Raw genomic sequence first — 18,790 nt, 5'->3', positions numbered from 1 at the left:
AGATCAGGAGCTTCGGCAGGGCTTTCGGGCACTTTTATTGAATGAGCTATTCAGTAAAAAGGTTTATTCTCCCCAAACATATAACACTTCCACTTTGAGAATAGGACAGTCTTTCTGAGATTGCATCCTCCCAAAACTGAGAGGTATTCATAGTATAAGTTTCATTCAGAAGAGGTTAAACCTCTTTTTGCACAGATCTGAGAACAACCTTAATATGCCATCCACCTGACACTCCCAGAATAAACTGGGATGCCTCCCTAAGTCTTCAGCTCCCTCTCTACCTATAATGTTATCTTGGAGCTTAGGCACTATATAGGGTCAGAGTGGATCTCAAACGGGCTTTATTTGTCAATCTACATATTGTCTTGCAGATCTTTGAGCCACAGAAGTTAACTGGGGATAAACGATAGGCAGATATAACCTAAACAAATTCCTACAGTTTGGGGATATCTCCACGGCTGTGAGGCACAACAGTAGAGGTAACAGCTGTGACTGTCAGCCATTGGGGTGATCTAGCTGGACAGTGATTTAAATCGTCAGCTTGGAGGTGGTGGAGGGAGGGGAGACTGAGGAAAGCAGGAACCAATATATGCCAGGCCAACCAGGGCCAGACTGTTTCCCAGGCTTATTATGTGATTTGTATGCCATAGTTTGGATAGGGATGATCCTGCCTCAGGCAGGGGGTTGGACTAGATGACCTCCAGAGGTTCCTTTGAGCCCTACTTTTCTATGATTAATTGAAAAGTTAGCATCTTTCTATCTTGTATTATTATACTGTGATGGTTTCAGGCTCACAAATGTTCTTATTGTTTGTATTAAGAGTATAAGAAATGCCATACTAGTCCATAGTAGAGGTCAATCTAGCCAATCCTTCTGGTCAGTCTCCTTCTGGCCTTGGCTAAGATATCCATCTACCTGATGAAGAGGAAGGAGGTGTGGCCACAGGGGACCCTGGCAACTGCAGAGCTGTCTTCATTTCCCTTATTTATGCCCATCTCCAAACAATATTTCACTGGGCAGCATCCAGTGGGTCCTCTTTTAAGACCTGTGAGCACTAGCTTTAGTTCTCTGCTCCATGTCTCCCTTTGGCACTCTAGTGTAGCCTTCACTGTCATTCTTGTTTTGTTGTTTGTTGTCTGAAGAAATTGTTTTTTGCATGTTAAGTGGTCTCCTTCTAGCAATTAAAGACAACTTAGAGTTTCCGGTAGACCTAGGCCCACTATCAAGTCATAACAAATAAGCTGGTCTCCAACAGGCACATCTACACATGAATTAATGTGTCATAGTTACTGTACATTAAGTTTAGTACCTGTATTAATAGGTACTAACTCAGTGCGCAGTAACTGGAGCTACCATGCAGTAGGATCAGCATATGCCTTTTTTAGCGATGCTAATGCACAGTAGGGCTGTGTGAAATAGCACAGTGTCATTTTAACTTCCATTTTGTTGTTTCGAAAGGAATAGTGTTTTGTTTCACTGTTTTGAAGCACTGTTCCATTTTGTTTCATCATTTTACCCATAGGCTATAATGGGGAATCATGAAAATGGCTATAACTTTGTCATTTCATGCCTGATTCAGATGAAAATCACAAGGATGGTAGCCCCTTCAGAGGGCATGAAACCTGCCGTGTTTCAAGGAGATAGGTGCGGGAATTTTTGGGAAACTGCACCTCACGCTGTTCAAAGCAAAACTCTTATCACTTGCCAGCAGCAGCAGCATACTGTCATCCCACATACAGATCTGGGGACGGCTGTGGGGCTGTGCCAGACTCCTTCCAGGGGGCGTGGGCCCCTGGATCTGCATGTGGGATGACAGCAGGCAGCACTGGGTTCCTCTCTTCATAGCGTGCACTGAGCACCGGAAATAACCCGGTGCTGGTACTGGCCCTAGCTGACAACAGCAGCCTGCTGTCATCCTGCATGCAGATCTGGGGACGTACACCCCCCAGGAGGATTCCGGTGCAGCCCTGCAGCCCTCTTGAGGGACATGGGCCTCCAGATCTGTGCGCTGGGTTTCAGCTGGCTGTCACTGCAGTTTCAGCGCTGTTGTTTTGAGCTCAAAATGCACTGAAACAGCTTAGAAACAAAATACCTGGCAAAATTTCTCAAAGCCCTAATGCACAGTAGATTAATTCTACTGCACATTAGTGCACTAGCATGGCTTTTGCTTTGATGTACTAATGTGCAGCAGAGTTAGTCTGCTGCACATTTAGCATCTCTTGTAGACACACCCAGTGTGTGGCAGGAAGAGGATGCTAAGAAGTATTTAAGTAGGGCATATGCAGAAAGAGGCACTTCCTACAGCTCCCAGTGTTCAGTGACCTAAGAAATCCTGTGTTTGAGGTTCTATCCCTAACTATCATTTTTAAAATAAAGTTGTCTAGTCCCCTTTTGAACCACCCCTAGAGGTGGTTAGCTGTCTTGTTATGAAATCAGGCAGAAGGTAGGTCAGGTGGCATCATTGAGACTCACCAGTTCAGAAAAGCACGAGCTTTCATAGGCAACAAGCTGCTTCATCGGATATAGCTAATAATAATAACAACAACCTGGCAAAGTAAGTTGCTGCCTATGAAAACTCATGCCTCTCTGAACTAGTTAATCTCTAAGGTGCAACCCTGGGCCTCTCTTTTGGCACCTTTTTACTGAAATCTTGCACATAGGCTACATTTGAAAAAGCTGGTTTGTAAATACAATTCTGGGAATGTTTGATTACTGTAGTTAATTGTTATGATAATGTAGCTCATACGGGTTCAGTTCAATTTTGAGTAAATCTGTTGCGACTTTAGAACAAAATTAATTGGTCAACATCTATCTTGTACAAAAACATTGAATGCAGCAATTTTTGTTGGCTGTAGTTACTTGTTGGTGAGAGGGAGATGGAAAATATTGTCAAGATTTCTCAGTGAATTAGTTGGCATAATTTTTGTTCTTGTTTTTGTTGCTCTTCAGGATTCTGTGTGCCTATTACCTGGGGCATCAGTGCTTGAAAGAATCTGTGGCAGTGATTCTGAACCAAGCTGTTGCACAATATTACAACTGCTACGCATGTAAACACCTACACATTTCTCAAGGTAGACTTGGAGATTTCAAATAGGAATCCATAGTGTCTAAAACATTCTGGCCTGTTGAGGTTCTTTGAAACAGAAAAATAGTAGAGCAGTTCTTCTGTAGTCAAAAAGTAAATGACAGCTAAGAGTTGGCATTTTCTAAGGAGTATCTTGTGTTTAAAAAGTTTGAAAAACACTGTTTTTTTGCTGTGGGGTAAATAGGTGAAGTTTTATCATGTGCCATCTGCTCTGCAGTAACCATCCAGGCACACATTCTTACCCCAGAGGAACAGGAATCTAATCTATAATAATTTACCACTCTATCACCAAAGTCTATATGGCTGTAGAGCAATTGATGCTGTAAACTCTTTCACTCTGCCTCAAGACAAGAACATAGAGACACCTTATTTTTCTTTCTTCTGGGAAAGGCTGTATGACAGTTTGGATTAATGCAACACCAGCATTCTCTCATCTGAAACTGGTTAGGATAGGAAGCCAACTATGTAAGGGGTGGGGGGTGTGTGGCAAAATAATATTTTTGAGACTACAGGAAAACTTGACGTGGTAGCATGGCAAAGGCTTTTAACATACAGAATAGCACTGAAGGAACAGACTTGTGTTGAAGAAAGGTATAGAGGGGGAGTCAGTTTATTAGACTTCAGTAGAGAATATTGGAGCTTTGGGAAAAAAGAATGGGTAACTTAATATTTATTGATGGAGATGGCAAATGGGAAGCTTTCTTTAATTTACAAACAATGGCCTGTCATTGCATACAATATTAGTTGATCCTGTTCATTATCAGCTTCTGCTTCTCTAATTCATAATTAAAGCTGTTGGTCTCTTATCTTAACATAATGTTTGTGTAGGTATAGTAGCTTCTAAATTAAGAGTAACTTGAGTGACTGAAACCTGTGTACCATTACATATCATATGTTTGGAAAATTGATGTATTAGAATTAAAACTGACCGATACATATTACAGCATGCCTTGTCTGCATCGTTGTAGAAGGACATAAATTGTACAATGAGTAGTGTTATGGAAACAGTATTTTTTTAAGATAAAAAAGTACTGTCAGCTTGCAAAATAAGATTATAGTATCTGCCATTGAGTCTCTTCAGAGCATGTGGTTTTACGTTTGTCTTTTTGTAGAGTTTTTTCTGCTGTGTATAAGCCCCTCCCTGCCCTCAAAAAGGGAACAAAACAACATTTAAAGTAAAGAGAAACTTCCAACTTCGTCTTTCTTTTTTTGCTTTTTTTACACATGAGTGCAAGTGTAGTAACTGAGGATTAGAAAGATGCCATCTACTTCTGAAGAAGTGCTTTTCCTAATTATAGGAATGAAAAGTCACAGAAAAGCTGTTTGTGTACTCTTGCTTAAGAATGTTGACCTTTTGCATTCATAACTAGTACAGTAAAAGCTGTGTTAACTGGCACACTCTACTAACCAGAATTTTTGGCTGGATGTGGAGAGTGGGGGAAGCTTGCACGCAGCAGCAGCGGCCACTATGTACCACCCTGTGCTGTCGCCATTCCACATGTGGCCGGAAACCCGTGCCTCAGTAACCGGCGTTTTTAGATTACTGGGACCCCCCATTCCTCACTCATGCCTGATAACAGAACTTTTACTGTACTTGCCTATTAACATAGGTGAGCAAGATTCCAACTGGGATCAGTTTGTGGCTTGTGCTAGCTCACAGACTGTTCATACCTGCATCTCAAGTTGCATACCAAATACACTAATTTTAGCTTGGCAGATTTCATTACTTTGGGATTGCTGTTTCTTAAAACCAGGGGCCAGCAGCCTTTTGCAGATGTAGGCCACAGCTTTCAACCTGGCTGGCACCATGGGCCAAGTGTCATTCCCCAACTGTGAATGCAGGCTGCAGCCAGGAGAATAGCCTTCCACTATGGGCATTAGCACCGGCTTGGAGCAGATAGGGTGGCCATTAGCAAAACACGAACCAGATCAAATGGCTGGCAAGATCAGCATGCCCTTAGTAAATTGTGAACTGGATTAAGCAGTCTCTGGTCAGATGCAATCCCTTTGTGGGCTGTATCTGGCCCACGGGCCGTAGGTTTTCAGCCTTTGTCTTAGACTGGTGTAATATAGAAAGTAAATAATGGAGTAGAAGTGGAATGGAGCACTTCACTTTGACAGGTGCATTTGAGTGCCATTATGTGCATGGTCTTATGAATTTTGCAGTGGTAGAATTTGCTTTGAAACTTTCCCCTTGCATCAATTAACCTACACAGTCTAAGAACTTTAACAGTCATGTGGATTTTTTTGCTTTTAGATAACTTACAAATGTGGAGGAAAGCAGTGCTTTCTTTTTAAAAAATCCAGGCTTCGGACTGGCTCAGACATCTTGGCAAAGTTTTTACCATCATGTACAGTTAATTATAAACTATAAACTGTTTATATGTGCAATTAATGTATTTCCCCTTGATCACAGGCTGCCTCCTATGCTTTTTCAGGTTTCAAAAATGCTAATAATTCTTTTTCCAGCTACTAAAAATTTAATATTTTCCTTAACAACTTGAAATCCACCTCTGCATTATCAGAAGAATCTGTGATGAATAAGCAGCAAATTCAGTATATTTTATGTTGCCTCTCATATTTTTAATCAAAATAGCACAAAAAAACCTGAGTGTTTGATTTTTAAATGTTGCTAGTGTAAAATGTAGTTTCTTACCAGTGGTACCACCCCCATTTCTGCAGATCGTTAGTTCAGGGTTATCATGGAATGTATGATTTATAATTAGATCTCGGTTAATGAAGATCACAGTGGCTGGGTCCAGACATGCAGGTGCATGTAGTTTGTAGCACTCCAAACCTCTTTGCAATGCCATAAACTGCACAAGTTGCATCTTTAATCAGTGTTTGGCAGAGCTAACTTGCAGCACTGGGGCAAAGTTTGATACTGGGATTTTCTGGCAGGAAAAAAAAAACCAAACCCAACAACAAAGTGGCTGACAGATGCAGAAATGGGGGTGCCCCTGTGCTGAGGCACATGAAGACAGCTGAGCAGCCAGCCCAAGGCTGCCTGCTTCCCCATCTCAAGGCATGCTGCGGCCCAGGGAGCACCTGGCTGGGGTGCAGGGAGTCTCAGCATGGGGGCTCCATAGTGATGGAGATGGGGGAGTAGGCAGCCTTGGGCAGCCCAAGGCTGCCTGCTCCCCCAGGTGGCTGGGCACAGATTGCTTCAGTGCAGAGTATGTCTAGTCTCTACTGAACCACCTTGTGCCCCAGCCAGCCTGCCTCTGCAGCATTTGGAGCAGCAGGACAAATGCCTTTACAAAGCATACAGACAGGTGCATACACTGTGGCATGAAGTAGCAGCACAGATTTGTGCTGCTGGAAAGGTGCACACCTGCTTGTGTGGATATAACCAATGTGTCAAAATCAAGTAGTCCTGTGTATGATGTCCTTGCAAAAATGCATGTTTCAAACATCCAATTCACAACCTAAAAATGGCAGAATATTTCATGTACTCAAGAAAGCCTGTATTTCAATATTGCAGGCCGTGCTCATCATGCTTCTATGCTTTCATAATGTCAGATAAGCTAGTCAGCCATATTAGTGTTGTTCTCAATGTGCTAAGTGCTGTAATCAACATAGGAGAAGACTGCTTCAACCTTGTCAGGGTGTATGCACTGTTTTAAAAATGGACTCTGCAAACATTTGCTCTTTCTGTTTGTTTCTGAGGCTATTTTATTGCAAATAATTATTTATATAGATAGTGGATATTACAGTAAAAGCCCCGTTATCTGGCACGAGTGGGGAACGGGGGGTGCCAGGTATCTAAAAATTCTGAGGATGGCTGTTCTTGGTGGCAGTGCAGGGTGAACGTTTTGGCTGGACGTGGGGCTGCAGCAGTGAAGGGTGGGTGGTGGGTGGCGGCGGCTGCATGCGAGCTTCCCCTCTCCCCCCGCATCCAGCCGGAATTGCAGTTAATAGAATATTCTGGTTAGTAAAATGCTGGATAACAGGGCTTTTACTGTACATTTCTCTTCCAGTTATATTTGCTACTGATAATGTTGGAAAAATGTGGGAGTTTACACGAGTTTTTTGTATAACCAAGGCAGCTCCGGAAACCATGGTGCAAGGGGAAGGTACCAAATGCAATAACTTTTTTTAACAAAAATGCTGACTCAAAAGCTGTTTTTAATATTAGATTGGATTATTTTCCTACCTATCACTATCAATATATATGTAATGTAAATGAGATCTGAAGTGTACCTAAAAGAGTTCAATATACACTTGTCTTTGAAAACTGTGATTTTTCTCATCAGAACTCATACCTGGTTTTCCCTATCACATTTTGGTCAAACATGCTGGAACGAAACTGGATTCTGTGGGAAGTAGAAGCAGGAAGGAGGAGGTTATCCTTAGTAAGGTGTAAAATATTTGGGGCACTTTTTTGTATTGCAAAGTATTGAATAAAAAGCTAAATGACCACGTAAGTCAGCTTTGGTTGTAATCTTGAGTAGTAAAATAACTGCCACGCACAAAGGCCAACGAAAGCATGGTAGAAATCTTCAGGTTAAAAAAAAATGTTGTGTAGTATCTTTCATAACTAGTAAGAACATACTACCAATTATTTACATTATTCCTATTAACACTTCAGACATAGTAGACTTGCATGCTCACTGCTTAACCACAGTCCTTTCATCCCATAGAAACATAGCACACATGCAACTGTTTTGGTTTTTAGATTATTTTTGTTTATTGAACAAAAAATAGAAAAGCAAACAACTTTCATATGTCTTGGCTTCTGGGTTTTTCTTGAGGTTTTTCAATGTAATACTTGATTCTGAGACATGGTCTTTTCCTCATTTAACATGGAAAGCCCCTTGTCATATTCCTAGCACAGGGGTTTTCAACCTTTTTCTGTTGATGTACCCACAGCTGCCGGTTGAGAAGCAGGGAATTCCCTGGCTGGTGGATGGGGGGGAGGGTCCCCTGGCAGCTGATTGACAGACAGGGGCATTCCTGGCAGCCAATCAATGAGCATCAAGGGTGAAACTGGGAGTGCTGCCAGCAGAACCGAAAGTGCCCCTGCTTCTCTGCACTGCTACCATGTACCCGTTGGGGCCTTTCCAAGTACCCTCAGGGGTAAGCGTACCCCTGGTTGACAACCCCTGTCCTAGCATACTGGGCTGTGTTAGAAAGATACCTGATGCCTGAAAGACAATTATAGTGAGCATGCAGGGCTTTTCACTGTGGCTGTCCAGTGCAGGATTAGGAGCAATGGGCTCAGGCTGCAGCAGAGGAAATTTAGACTGGAGATCAGGAGTAACTTTCTGACTGACAGGTGGTAAAGCATTGGGACAGGCTACCTACAGAAGAGCAGGATGTCCAGTCACTTGGCCAGGATTGTTTAGAGTCACTTAAAGATGATCTTGTATTGAGTGGAAGGCTCAGTTAGGTTGCCTTGTGAGGTCTCTTTCAGCGCTACTTTCTTATGATTCTAGGAGCATTGCTTTTAAGTCAAGGGATGTTATTCTTTTTGTTTGTTCGGAACTGGTGAAGTCTTACCTGAAGCATTATGTCCATTTGGGGCACTGCACATTACAAAGGCTGTGGATAAATTAGGAAGAGTCCAGCAGAGAGCCCAATTTCAGCGTTTTGAAATAAGGCATGCACAACTATTATTTAAGGAGTGGGTAGGGAACAATGCAATTTTGTCTCTCTTTCCCTTTGAAAGCAGCAGAAAATAAAACATGGTTTCATTACTTTTGTCCCCATTGGCTGTATCCAGACAAGCATGGACATGCGGTTCTCCGGGAACAACTAGCAGCAGAACACCTTGTGCTGCTGCTGGTTGTCCCTGGGGAATGCCCGTGGCATGCAGCAGGTTGCCCCAAGTGGGATAAGGGAGGCTGGGACCAGTGCAGTTGCTGGCCTCAGAAGCCTTACCTGGGGGCCAGGGAAGCTGCAGCTCCATTGCTCTTGGAGCCTGGCTGGCAGCTGGAGTGTGGCTCTGGCCAGCAAGGCTCTATTTGTGGACAACGTGCTCTGTCCCCTCGTGTGCCATCCCATTTTTTTGCTGAAAGTTTTTTGGGTTTTTTTGTTTGACTTCTGGATTTCCAGGGACCGAAAAAAAAACCCCACTATGCTGCCAGATACCTCAGATTCAGGCATATCCTGCACTGCTATGTGGTGCTGCAGACTACATGACTGTGCTGGTCTGGACATGGCCACTACGTGCCAGCTAAGCTGTGCTAACCAGTGCAGCGTTATGGGTGGAATCAGAGCTTTGCCAGTTCTTACCCACTGATGCCAGAAAAGGAATATCCCCAGTGGCTGCTGCTTTTCCTCTCATGTACTGTTATCTCCCCCTGCCCCTGAATCCCTCAAAAGGCCTGGTGAAGTGGATAGTTTATTCAGGATATGCAGGAGAGTAAATGGGTTCCATATACTCTCTTGTACTTTAGTACAGCCACAGAGCTGGGCTCCTTGTTGAACCTATCCTATGTAGTTTTGTAGCTAGCTATAGCATTTCTTGACTACAACCATGGATTCTTAACACTTTTTAATCTGTGTTCATGGCTGATGTGATGGCAGCAAATGTTTGTGGAGTGTCTAAATGACATACTCCTTTTCAGCTGCACTGCACAGAAGAAAACTGCAGAGTTTAAAAGAGACTTCTCTAGGGCAACAGCCTTGACAGCTAAGTGGAATGCTGGAACTCAAAGCTGCTTTGTCAGTTGGGTTGAGAGAGAACAAACCACAAAATGAAGTGACTTACAAAGCTTTTTGCTTTCATCTCTGTTTTGGGAAGAAGAGTCTAAGAGGAAAGTCGCATGCAATTAAGCAGCCCTACAAACACTACAGTCTCAATTGCATTTGGTGCTCTGTGTTGCAAACAATTAACAAATAGAAAGTTTCCTTAAGTGCATTTGAGTACATGTTAAAATTACAGCCAGGCCAAGGGGACCCAGATGCAATGCAGTTTTGTTGTTGTTATAGATAGGTTTCTGAATCATACTAAAGCTTTAGCATGGATCAGTATAGTTCAGGGACCTCATTCAAAGTAAACCTTGCCAAAACTACAGAAATGGAGAAATTGTAACTGTCAATTGATATAGCTGTGCTGGTAGTTTAGAGTGAGTATTTTGAGAAGTTTGTGAGACTGGCAGTGAAAAGTAGTTAGACCCTCATTTTACCTGTTGCTTGGTGAATTAGTAAATCAGAAGGCTTTGCACTTAATAAATAGAACCTTTTTTAGTGCATAGTCTAACTACAAGATTTTCAGGTAACACAAATTATGGATACTTCATTAATGCAGCATTAGCTTCACTGTTAATGCAGTTCATTTGCATCAAAGTTTGTTAGACTACTAGTTAGAAATGTCTGGGGCCCCCGGCTGTCCAACCGGCAGCCTGCAGTGCCCAGGCTCACAGTCTAGGCACCGCTCTCCACATTGCTCTCTTGCTGCTGCTGAAGTCTCCAGGTTCCACCTTCCTCCTCCTGCTTCTGCTTTTTGCCCACACCCTGGGGACAGCACAGCTCAGACTGAAGAGCCAGGAGACCCAGAAACCCTCTATAGCATGGCAGGGTGGGGTCGACATTGTTGAGGGAATTGGGGCCCCCAGCCAGCCAGAAGTTGGACAGCCCTGTCTTGTATCACATCCAAACTGCAAATCTACTTGGCCAAGCTGTGCCCTGAAAATATCAGATGTACAGCTTCCTAAACAAGAAGCAATGTAGCCATATGTTGCTGTGCGTGGGTTAATTAGCACTGTCACTCACCAGTGCTTGTTAGCCCACCCTCTGTGTCATGTGTAGATGGTACTGCTTCCAGTTTGAGAGAGCCTTTATAGAGCAGAGCAGTTTGTTTAAGAGTAGTGCTGCTAAGAAAGGTGTATCTGTAGTCTAGACAGGGCCATTTTAATCAGCAAACTTGATCTAGTCAGCTGTTTAGATTACATGTTCCCTGCCTCAAAAAACATGGGTGTTCAGCACAAGAAAATCCTAATCAGGATTGGGATTGTACTAGTAGTGCTGCTGTGATGCAAATAATGACTGAGAGATGGCAAACACATAATCCCTGTGCCGCTTTTTTAAGTATATATTGTCAATTTAAAAAATATTTTCAGGTAGCTTTTCTTTCCAATTGCTACAAAGTAACTCTTACAATTAGTGAAAGTATTTTACGCAGTTCTTTTAAGTGTACTTCATGTGCTTGAGAATACTCACTATGCAATAGATCTTTTGCATAGTAACAAAAAAAAAAAAAGGCAAAATGTTTTTAAAGGAAATATTGTTGTTCTCTTTGTTTTTTAACTACAAAATCTAACAGGGAACCTGGCCAGATGTGGTACCTGAAAATAATTTTAATTAAGTTTTTGGAACTGACTAAATTTCAAAAGGATTTTTAAAGAGATACTGTCATATGTTATCCGTAGGGGAATGAATGTAAGTTGCAATAAACTCTCTCTTTGTTATAACCTTTGTTCACAACTTTCTTTGGGCTTTTCTGATGGGTGGGGTTTGTGCAAGTGGAAAATCTTTTAAGTTTAGGACTTCGTCATGTGCAGTTACTAATACCATTTTGGGCTGTAAAAAGGGAAATTCAGTAGTTTTCAGAGTTCACTGAGTTTTTATGGTATATGTAATAGTTCCATAACAGTTGTGGTTTGTGAAGCCCTTCCTGGTGGCATAGAGCAGTACCTTTCAAACTTCCTCAAGTCATAGAGTACTTTCATATCATTCCTGCTGTGGAACCCCTACCCTTTTCCTAAAGATTGATGCCAAGTGACCCAGCCCGGCAATGGTGGCTCATTGGCACCTGGCTGGCTCTGCCGTTATCCCCACTCTGTCTGCAGAACCCCATATGACCTATCGTGGAACTCCAGGGTTCTGCAAAACAGTTTTGAAAACCACTGTGTAGAAAATGAAATGTTCTATGAAGGGCATCTATGGGCTATTTCAGAAGTACAGACAAGAGCTGATGGAAGGTTGAATGACTTCTCAACCCATTAGAGAAGATACTATCTAGAATACCCACTAATCAGAACAAAAAAACCCTTCTAACTAGTGATGCACGGATGCATTTGTCCTATACTGGATCAGCACTGATATAAGGAAAATTGAGAGGATCAGCAATCAGCTTTTTTTGGCTCGTGGCCAATAACATGGCTGATTAAATGTTCCATGCAACGCAGCATGCAGGTGGCCAGGAGCACAGCCCAGCAGTGTGGAGAGCGGCCAGTAAGTCTCTTGGGGAAGTGGGGGGGAGAGGGAAGGGACAGGGGGTGTAGATCGAGGCCCCACGGGGAGGGAGGGAATGGGACTGGCCCTGGGGCAGGAGCAGATGCTGCCTAGCAGGGTGGGGCATGGGACATAGCCGCAGCTCGTCCAGGGGAGCAGCTTCCACTGCTGTGCACACCCCAAGATGTGGGGGGGGCATGTGCCAGATCTGTGTGTGGGGTGAGGGCGGGCTGCTGCTGAGAGTGGTACCGGTCTCTTCCCAGCAGGCAGTGGCAGTGCTGGGTTGGGGGGCTGCAGCCACCCAAAAACTTGCTCAGTACTGTTGCGACCTACCCTGAGCACAGCCCAGCCCAGCGCCCTGCTGGGAAGAGCCTGGCATGGCCTGCCCTTTGCTGTGCATAGATCATGGGGCACATGCCCCCCATGTCTTCCCAGGTGTGTGCAGTGACAGAAGCCACCCCCTGTGCCCTCCTGTACCAGCCGCAGCTCTGTCCTGTGGCTGGACAGTGGCTGCCCTTGCCCCAGCCCCCCTCCCTCCCTCACCATGGAGGCCTCAATTTGCACCCCTGTGCCTTCCCTCCCCCCACCCTTTATCCACAACAGACTTACCAGCCAGTCACTGCTCTCCACACTGCAGGGCTGCATATTGGAATTGGATCATATCGGACCAAAAAATCTGTCAGTGCACCCCTATTTCTAACAATTTCTTGCTGAAAAAGAATGAACAGCGGGGTGGGGGTGTGAAAGATAGCAGCGGTTTAGGAACAGAACGTAGTGAGGAGTGGTTGTATATTTGTGAGCAAATCAAGGCTTTCAGAAAAGCGCAGAAAATAGAATTACATCAAACACCATATGTGACACCAGAAAGCAACACATACAGATAACTAAAATGGTGTCAGAATCTCTTGGTAATATATAGTCACTGTAGAGATCAACAAATTCTGGTGGTAAAAGCCAGATAAAGCATTATGAATGCTGGGAACCTACAGCATTGTTTTGTCCTCCCAGTGCCCTTTCAACAGAATTTTATACACAGCATGAAAAACTTTTGGTGCATTTACTATTGCTAGGAGACATTTAATGATGCACTGTAATGCAGAATCATTCATGTCTGGAGCAGAAAGAACTAATGGCTTCAGTGTATGCATCAGCCTGGGAAAAAGTAATCTGTAAAAAGTAGCTTATCTGGGACTTCTGATAGCGTACGGCATCTCTTTGCCTTGGTGTGTTAGCTATGGCCTGGTCTTTTTTTTCCTACAGCCAACACCTGAATAACCTGTTTGACACTATTACCACCACCCTCCACACCAAACAATGAAGGAGTGTGATGCAGTTCTTATCTTTACTCTCTTCACAATATGATCCTACTGTTTGGACCCTGCTCTGTTAATGAAGGCTAAGCTACTGTACTTGAGCTTCTAGTTGGGGGTGGGGAGTGGCGCAGGCAGGAAGTGTGTAAAAGTTACCGTGGAACAGCAGATGTATAATAAAACCCTTGCCCTTTTTTCTGCTACCGTAAGTTTTGTCCATATGTTACTTTAGCTAACTGTGACCCAGTCATAATTGTAATGTATTAGGAGCCCTTGCAATTTTCTGTTCTCAGTAGTCATACTTAAATGCTTAGCTGAGTCGTAATATTTTTGTCACTTCTTCTCTGTTTTAAGCAAAAAGTAGAAATTTTTATTAAAGGGAAACATGAAGTTAGCTTGGACAAAATTCACATATCCAAAAATACAAATGGGCTGGTGGACCCCCCAAAAATATGACAAGATCTACTAACTCCTCTTGCTTTGTTATTAAGGGCATTTATAGATGTGTTCTGGGAGGTTGGGGGAAGAGAGGGTGGGCTTTAGTGTGGCTCTCGGAGCTCTGCTAATTAATTATGTGCATCACGTGCGTCGGTGTCCCTGTGCTGAAAAATGGCGGGAGGGTGCTTTGAACTAAACCTTGTCAAACAAGCTTTAGTTTAAAGCACCTTGCTGCTGTTTTCAGTCCAGGGACGCTGATGCATGTGATGTTGGAATCTGCTGCAGTATAGTAATTTCCATGTTCCAGCAGACTCGATTAATCAAGTCTACTCCGGCGTGCTGGAATTCCAGCACTAGAGCAGCCTCCCTGCATGTGTATTGAAGCCCCAAAGGGCTAGAAATGACTTGTTTTCAATTTTGTAGACCTTGACTTGTTATGGCAAACACTGAACAGTCTTGAAATAAAAATGATTTAAAGCCTGTAAATCCATACAAAAATACTGCAGTTGTTTCAAGCTTAGAAAGCAATAGCAGTGTGGAATTAAGCAATTAACATAGAGGTTCTAAAACTACTGAGCAGAAACTGAAGAACATAAGAATGAAACTCCTGAAGTGTGTAGATTTTGTATTATCAGTTTTAATTTAAAAATGCATTGAAAGGACAGCTTTGTTAGCTATAGCTTATGGTTTGTTTACACGAAGTCTAGTGTACATGCAGCTTACACTCGAGAAAAGATTGAAATCAGCTACCCAACCAAAATAAGTTACACTGGCAAAATGATCTTTTTTGCTGGTATAACTCCTACATTTACACTAGTAATTCTGCCAGCATAATTTATATCAGCTAGGGAGGTAGCTTGTTCACAAATCTAACAGGTGTAATTATCCCAGAAAAGCTTTTAATAAGCATAGCCTTAGCCCAAGGTGTGCCTTCAGCTGTTTCATCATTATACCAAATATTGTAGTTCGGTGGTTCTCAAGGTTTTTAGACTCAAGGCACCCCTTGGAAAATTCCAGTTCTTAGTTTTCACTCATTGCTTGACGACAGAAAAATAATAGAACATTCTTTCTGTTGCAAAGATTCCAAGAATGTTTTTGACACTGTGAATTCAGATTTGAAATCTCCAAGTTCCTCTTCTCTTGTGAATTATGGGTAGATATTTGTACATCAAGCAGTGCTAATATTGTGTGACACCCCTGGCATCCTTGAGAAGATCTGACAGCACCCCGGGGTGCTGCAGCATTCTGATTATGAATTGCTGCTGTAGTAGCATGATGGAGCTAGTGCGATCTGTATTGATGGTACATAAAATTAGGACTGGAACAAATTCATGACAGTTATAAAAACTATATGCAGAATATCAGAATCTACTGCAAGTGGCAAAAGGATATGAGGATGTCTGGAGGAAGTAGTGTCTAGTAATGCTTTTAACAAAAAAATTAAATTACATTTTTAAAACATTTAATTTATCATTGAAGTTTACATTATAAATAACTGTTAGGTGTATAATTCCTTACAAATTGCGTCATGAATCTCTCATACTTGAATTCAACGATATGCTGATTTCCAATATACTTCTGCCCTGGTACTTCCTGAAATCTAACAATCCATTTGTATGTCTATCGTGTCTAATGTTGTTCAGCACTGAATTTTGCATGTCTTGAATTTTGCTCAGCATGATGAGTTTCTCAGTATGGGGAAGGTGGCATATAAATCAATCAGATAAATAGTTCTCAACCTTGGAAGCAGTTTAAGTGACAAAATACATTCAAACAACTAAGAAGTGTAGGCTTTTTTATTCTAAATAATCACTTTTCGTTATAGGAATCGATTCCTGTCTTTCAGCATGTGACTTTATCTTTGCTTGCGTAGAAACAGGTCCTTGAGCCTATGTTGTGCCTTGTAGTATCTGAGGTATTTACACAAAATTAACTGTTCCAACCAGGAGATCTCACACCACCTTCAGCTGTCCTGTGAAATATGAATTTTCATTTCCACGTAGGAGAAATTTTACAATCTTTGCATTCTCCTATACCTAAGGAAGGGTGTGTGTGCCCAAAAGCTTGGAAATAAAGTTGGGGGGTTTTTTGCAAATATCTAGTTGATCTAATAAAAGTATCACCTCTGCCACAAGTTCTGATTCCTTGTGGTAGCTGAACAATTTTAAAATGACTTTCAAATCATGTTTAGGGCTGTTAGATGTTGGGACACCATTGAAAGGCCAGACCATACACTTTCGGAATGCTACAAGGCTACATACCTTACTATATTGTACATACCTTTTTTTATTTGACCTTTCAATTAATTTATTTTGCTTTTTAACAGCATCTTATTCCTGTAGCTCTACAACCCCCCCAGAAATGCCCACTTAGCTGTCTTCTAACTCCTGTCTTTAATACCTTTATTGCCAACTTATTCCTTAGCTTAATCACTATATTACTAAGACTATGGGCAGACAAAATGATACTGCTTTCTGAGGAGAGGCTTCAGATCATACATGTGCATCAGCTGATCTGTTGTGATTATTTAATTTGACTCCTTCCCCATAATAAGTTGAACCACAGTAACTTATCCCCAGACAAAGCGTGAGGGTAACTATTGCAGTATATCTTCCAGTTACCCCACAATAGCCGACCAACAGAAGTTGCAGTAGGTTGACTGACTTCTCCTCTGAAATTTTCATCTGTCAACACACTGAGTTTTCTCACTAAATATGAGCTGACTGACTGAAGACTTTTCTCTGCATATTTGATCTTGTGAAAAAGTAAAAAGCAGATATTCAAAATAGCAAATGCCTTAAATGTTTGGCTCTTCTTTTGTTTTAATGGTTTCTTTTGTTTTCATTCTTCAGATTTTCTGTTTAAGTTCTTAGTCATTGGAAATGCTGGAACTGGCAAATCCTGTTTACTTCATCAATTTATTGAGAAGAAATGTAAGTATACTTGAGGATAGTTAGTGCTTGACATTTTATCAGTACAACATTTTAAACTGATGACTATCTATATTCATCTTAATTCTTTGCTAGCTTCAACCACTTCTAGGCTGTAGTTAGCAAAATGTATTTCCACAATCTAGATGTGGATTTCCTGAGAAGTGTGTGGCTTGAGCCATGTTATAAAACTGCATAGTAGACTTAATCTCTGTAGTGTAGAACTTAATGTGTAGTCATAGACCCTTTCTGCAAAGGCCTGGCAAGCCACACTAAAGCATGTTAATAATGAGTCATGTTTAAACAAATAGCTAACATGTTTCTGATCGCAGCATGGAGCTGGCTAAAACTCATCAGAATACATATTTCTTTGTATGCTTATGCAGAAGGCTCTCAAGTTATTTTACATATCTAAGTGAACAGATGAGGCAAAGAGAAGTACAGTAGTTGCCCAAAGATGCACAGGAAGCCTGTTGGTCAAGATCTATAATCCAGGTTACCTTACTCTCAATATCAAAGTCATGAGACTTGGAAACCTAAAAACTCTGCTTTTCATGCTAAGTAATTGGCAATAGTTTTCTTTAAATCTGCTGTTTACGTGTTTGTTTTACATCTATAATGATAATTAAAAATAAATACCTAGGGTTCAGAAATGCATCATAAGATGTGGGTGTGTACCTTGTACAGTTTGTGGCCAATGAATAAGCTATTTTAGCTCTTGAGTAGCCCAAGAACAGATGATATCCATTTATCAAGCAACCCTTACATGGCCCCATATTTGCACTATGAAGGTGATCATATATTTAAATATGAATGCATGTTTTACTGAATGTTTTGTAATATCAGTTGTGTGTATAGGTGAAAGTGTATACTGGCAGTCCTCGGACTTATGACACAATTGGTTCGTGAAAACCGTATCTTAAGTCGAAACGTTGTAACTTGAAATCGCTTTTCCCGCAGAAAACAATGTTATAAACGGGGGATTGGTTCCTGAAATGAGGCCCGATATCCTATTTTCACCAAAAATAACCCAGAATTTTGTATTCAATCAATTGTAGATGAGTAATATAGCTACACTAATGTATTTATATTGTAAATAGCAATCATATTGATTTGGAAGGACTTCTTTGAGGTGACTTTGCTGGACTTCTTGAAGGACTCTTGGTTGGACTTTTTGAAGGGTTCTTGGCTGGAGTCTTCTGAGGAGTCATGTCTGCAGGTTTTTCTGGAGTCTTGTCTGCTTTCTTAACAAGTGTCCAAGGAAGTTTGGACAGATATTCTTCTGGGAGATAGGTGACGCAGCAGACTTATTCAGTGATGTGGCGTGGCATGGTGTAGGATCAAGCGTTGTAAAGTTGAAACTGCCATCAGAAAGTTGAAACGGTGTTAATTTATAGATGTTGTAACTTGAAACATTGTAAGTTGAGGACTGCCCGTACTTCTCTCCCTCCCCAACCCCCCCCCCCAAAAAAAAAAAAGGGAGCAATAGAGCCATAATATTTGTAGGCAGAACTGAGTTGGGGTTTTTTTTATGTTCTGCTGTTTGTATTGATTTTGCTTTAAAAATAGATCAAATCTGTAGAAAACATGGTCTCCCAGACCATAACAAAACACTCCAAACCTTGCTAACAGAAATAGCTTTATTTAGTAGAGAAGACCTTTGTATTGATCTTGTCTGCATAGGCACATTCAAATGACCTGGGAAAATCCTCCTGGGTTTATTATCCTGGTAGGCAAAACTTATCTGGAGATGCCTGAATAGACATTTGAATGCTGAGCCCCTGAAGAGCAGAGAGCTTGCAGTGCTGATACTGTGCAGCCACGGGGCCCTGTGCTCATGTCTTGGC

At 41.9% G+C, this 18,790-nt stretch overlaps 1 protein-coding gene across 1 annotated transcript in view; it reads left to right on the top strand.

Moving 5' to 3' along the window:
* RAB4A (RAB4A, member RAS oncogene family) overlaps positions 1-18,790 on the top strand; it is a 36,457-nt gene that overhangs the window by 1,504 nt on the left and 16,163 nt on the right. The window contains exon 2 of the mRNA XM_090043951.1: positions 16,866-16,946. Coding sequence (XP_089900077.1) covers positions 16,866-16,946 — 81 coding nt within the window. The remainder of the gene's footprint in view (positions 1-16,865; positions 16,947-18,790) is intronic.

Source organism: Crocodylus siamensis, chromosome 1 (genome assembly GCF_052110815.1).
Source record: "Crocodylus siamensis isolate JL-2025a chromosome 1, ASM5211081v1, whole genome shotgun sequence".
Taxonomy (NCBI): domain Eukaryota; kingdom Metazoa; phylum Chordata; order Crocodylia; family Crocodylidae; genus Crocodylus; species Crocodylus siamensis.
This window is presented reverse-complemented; position numbering and strand designations above follow the sequence as displayed.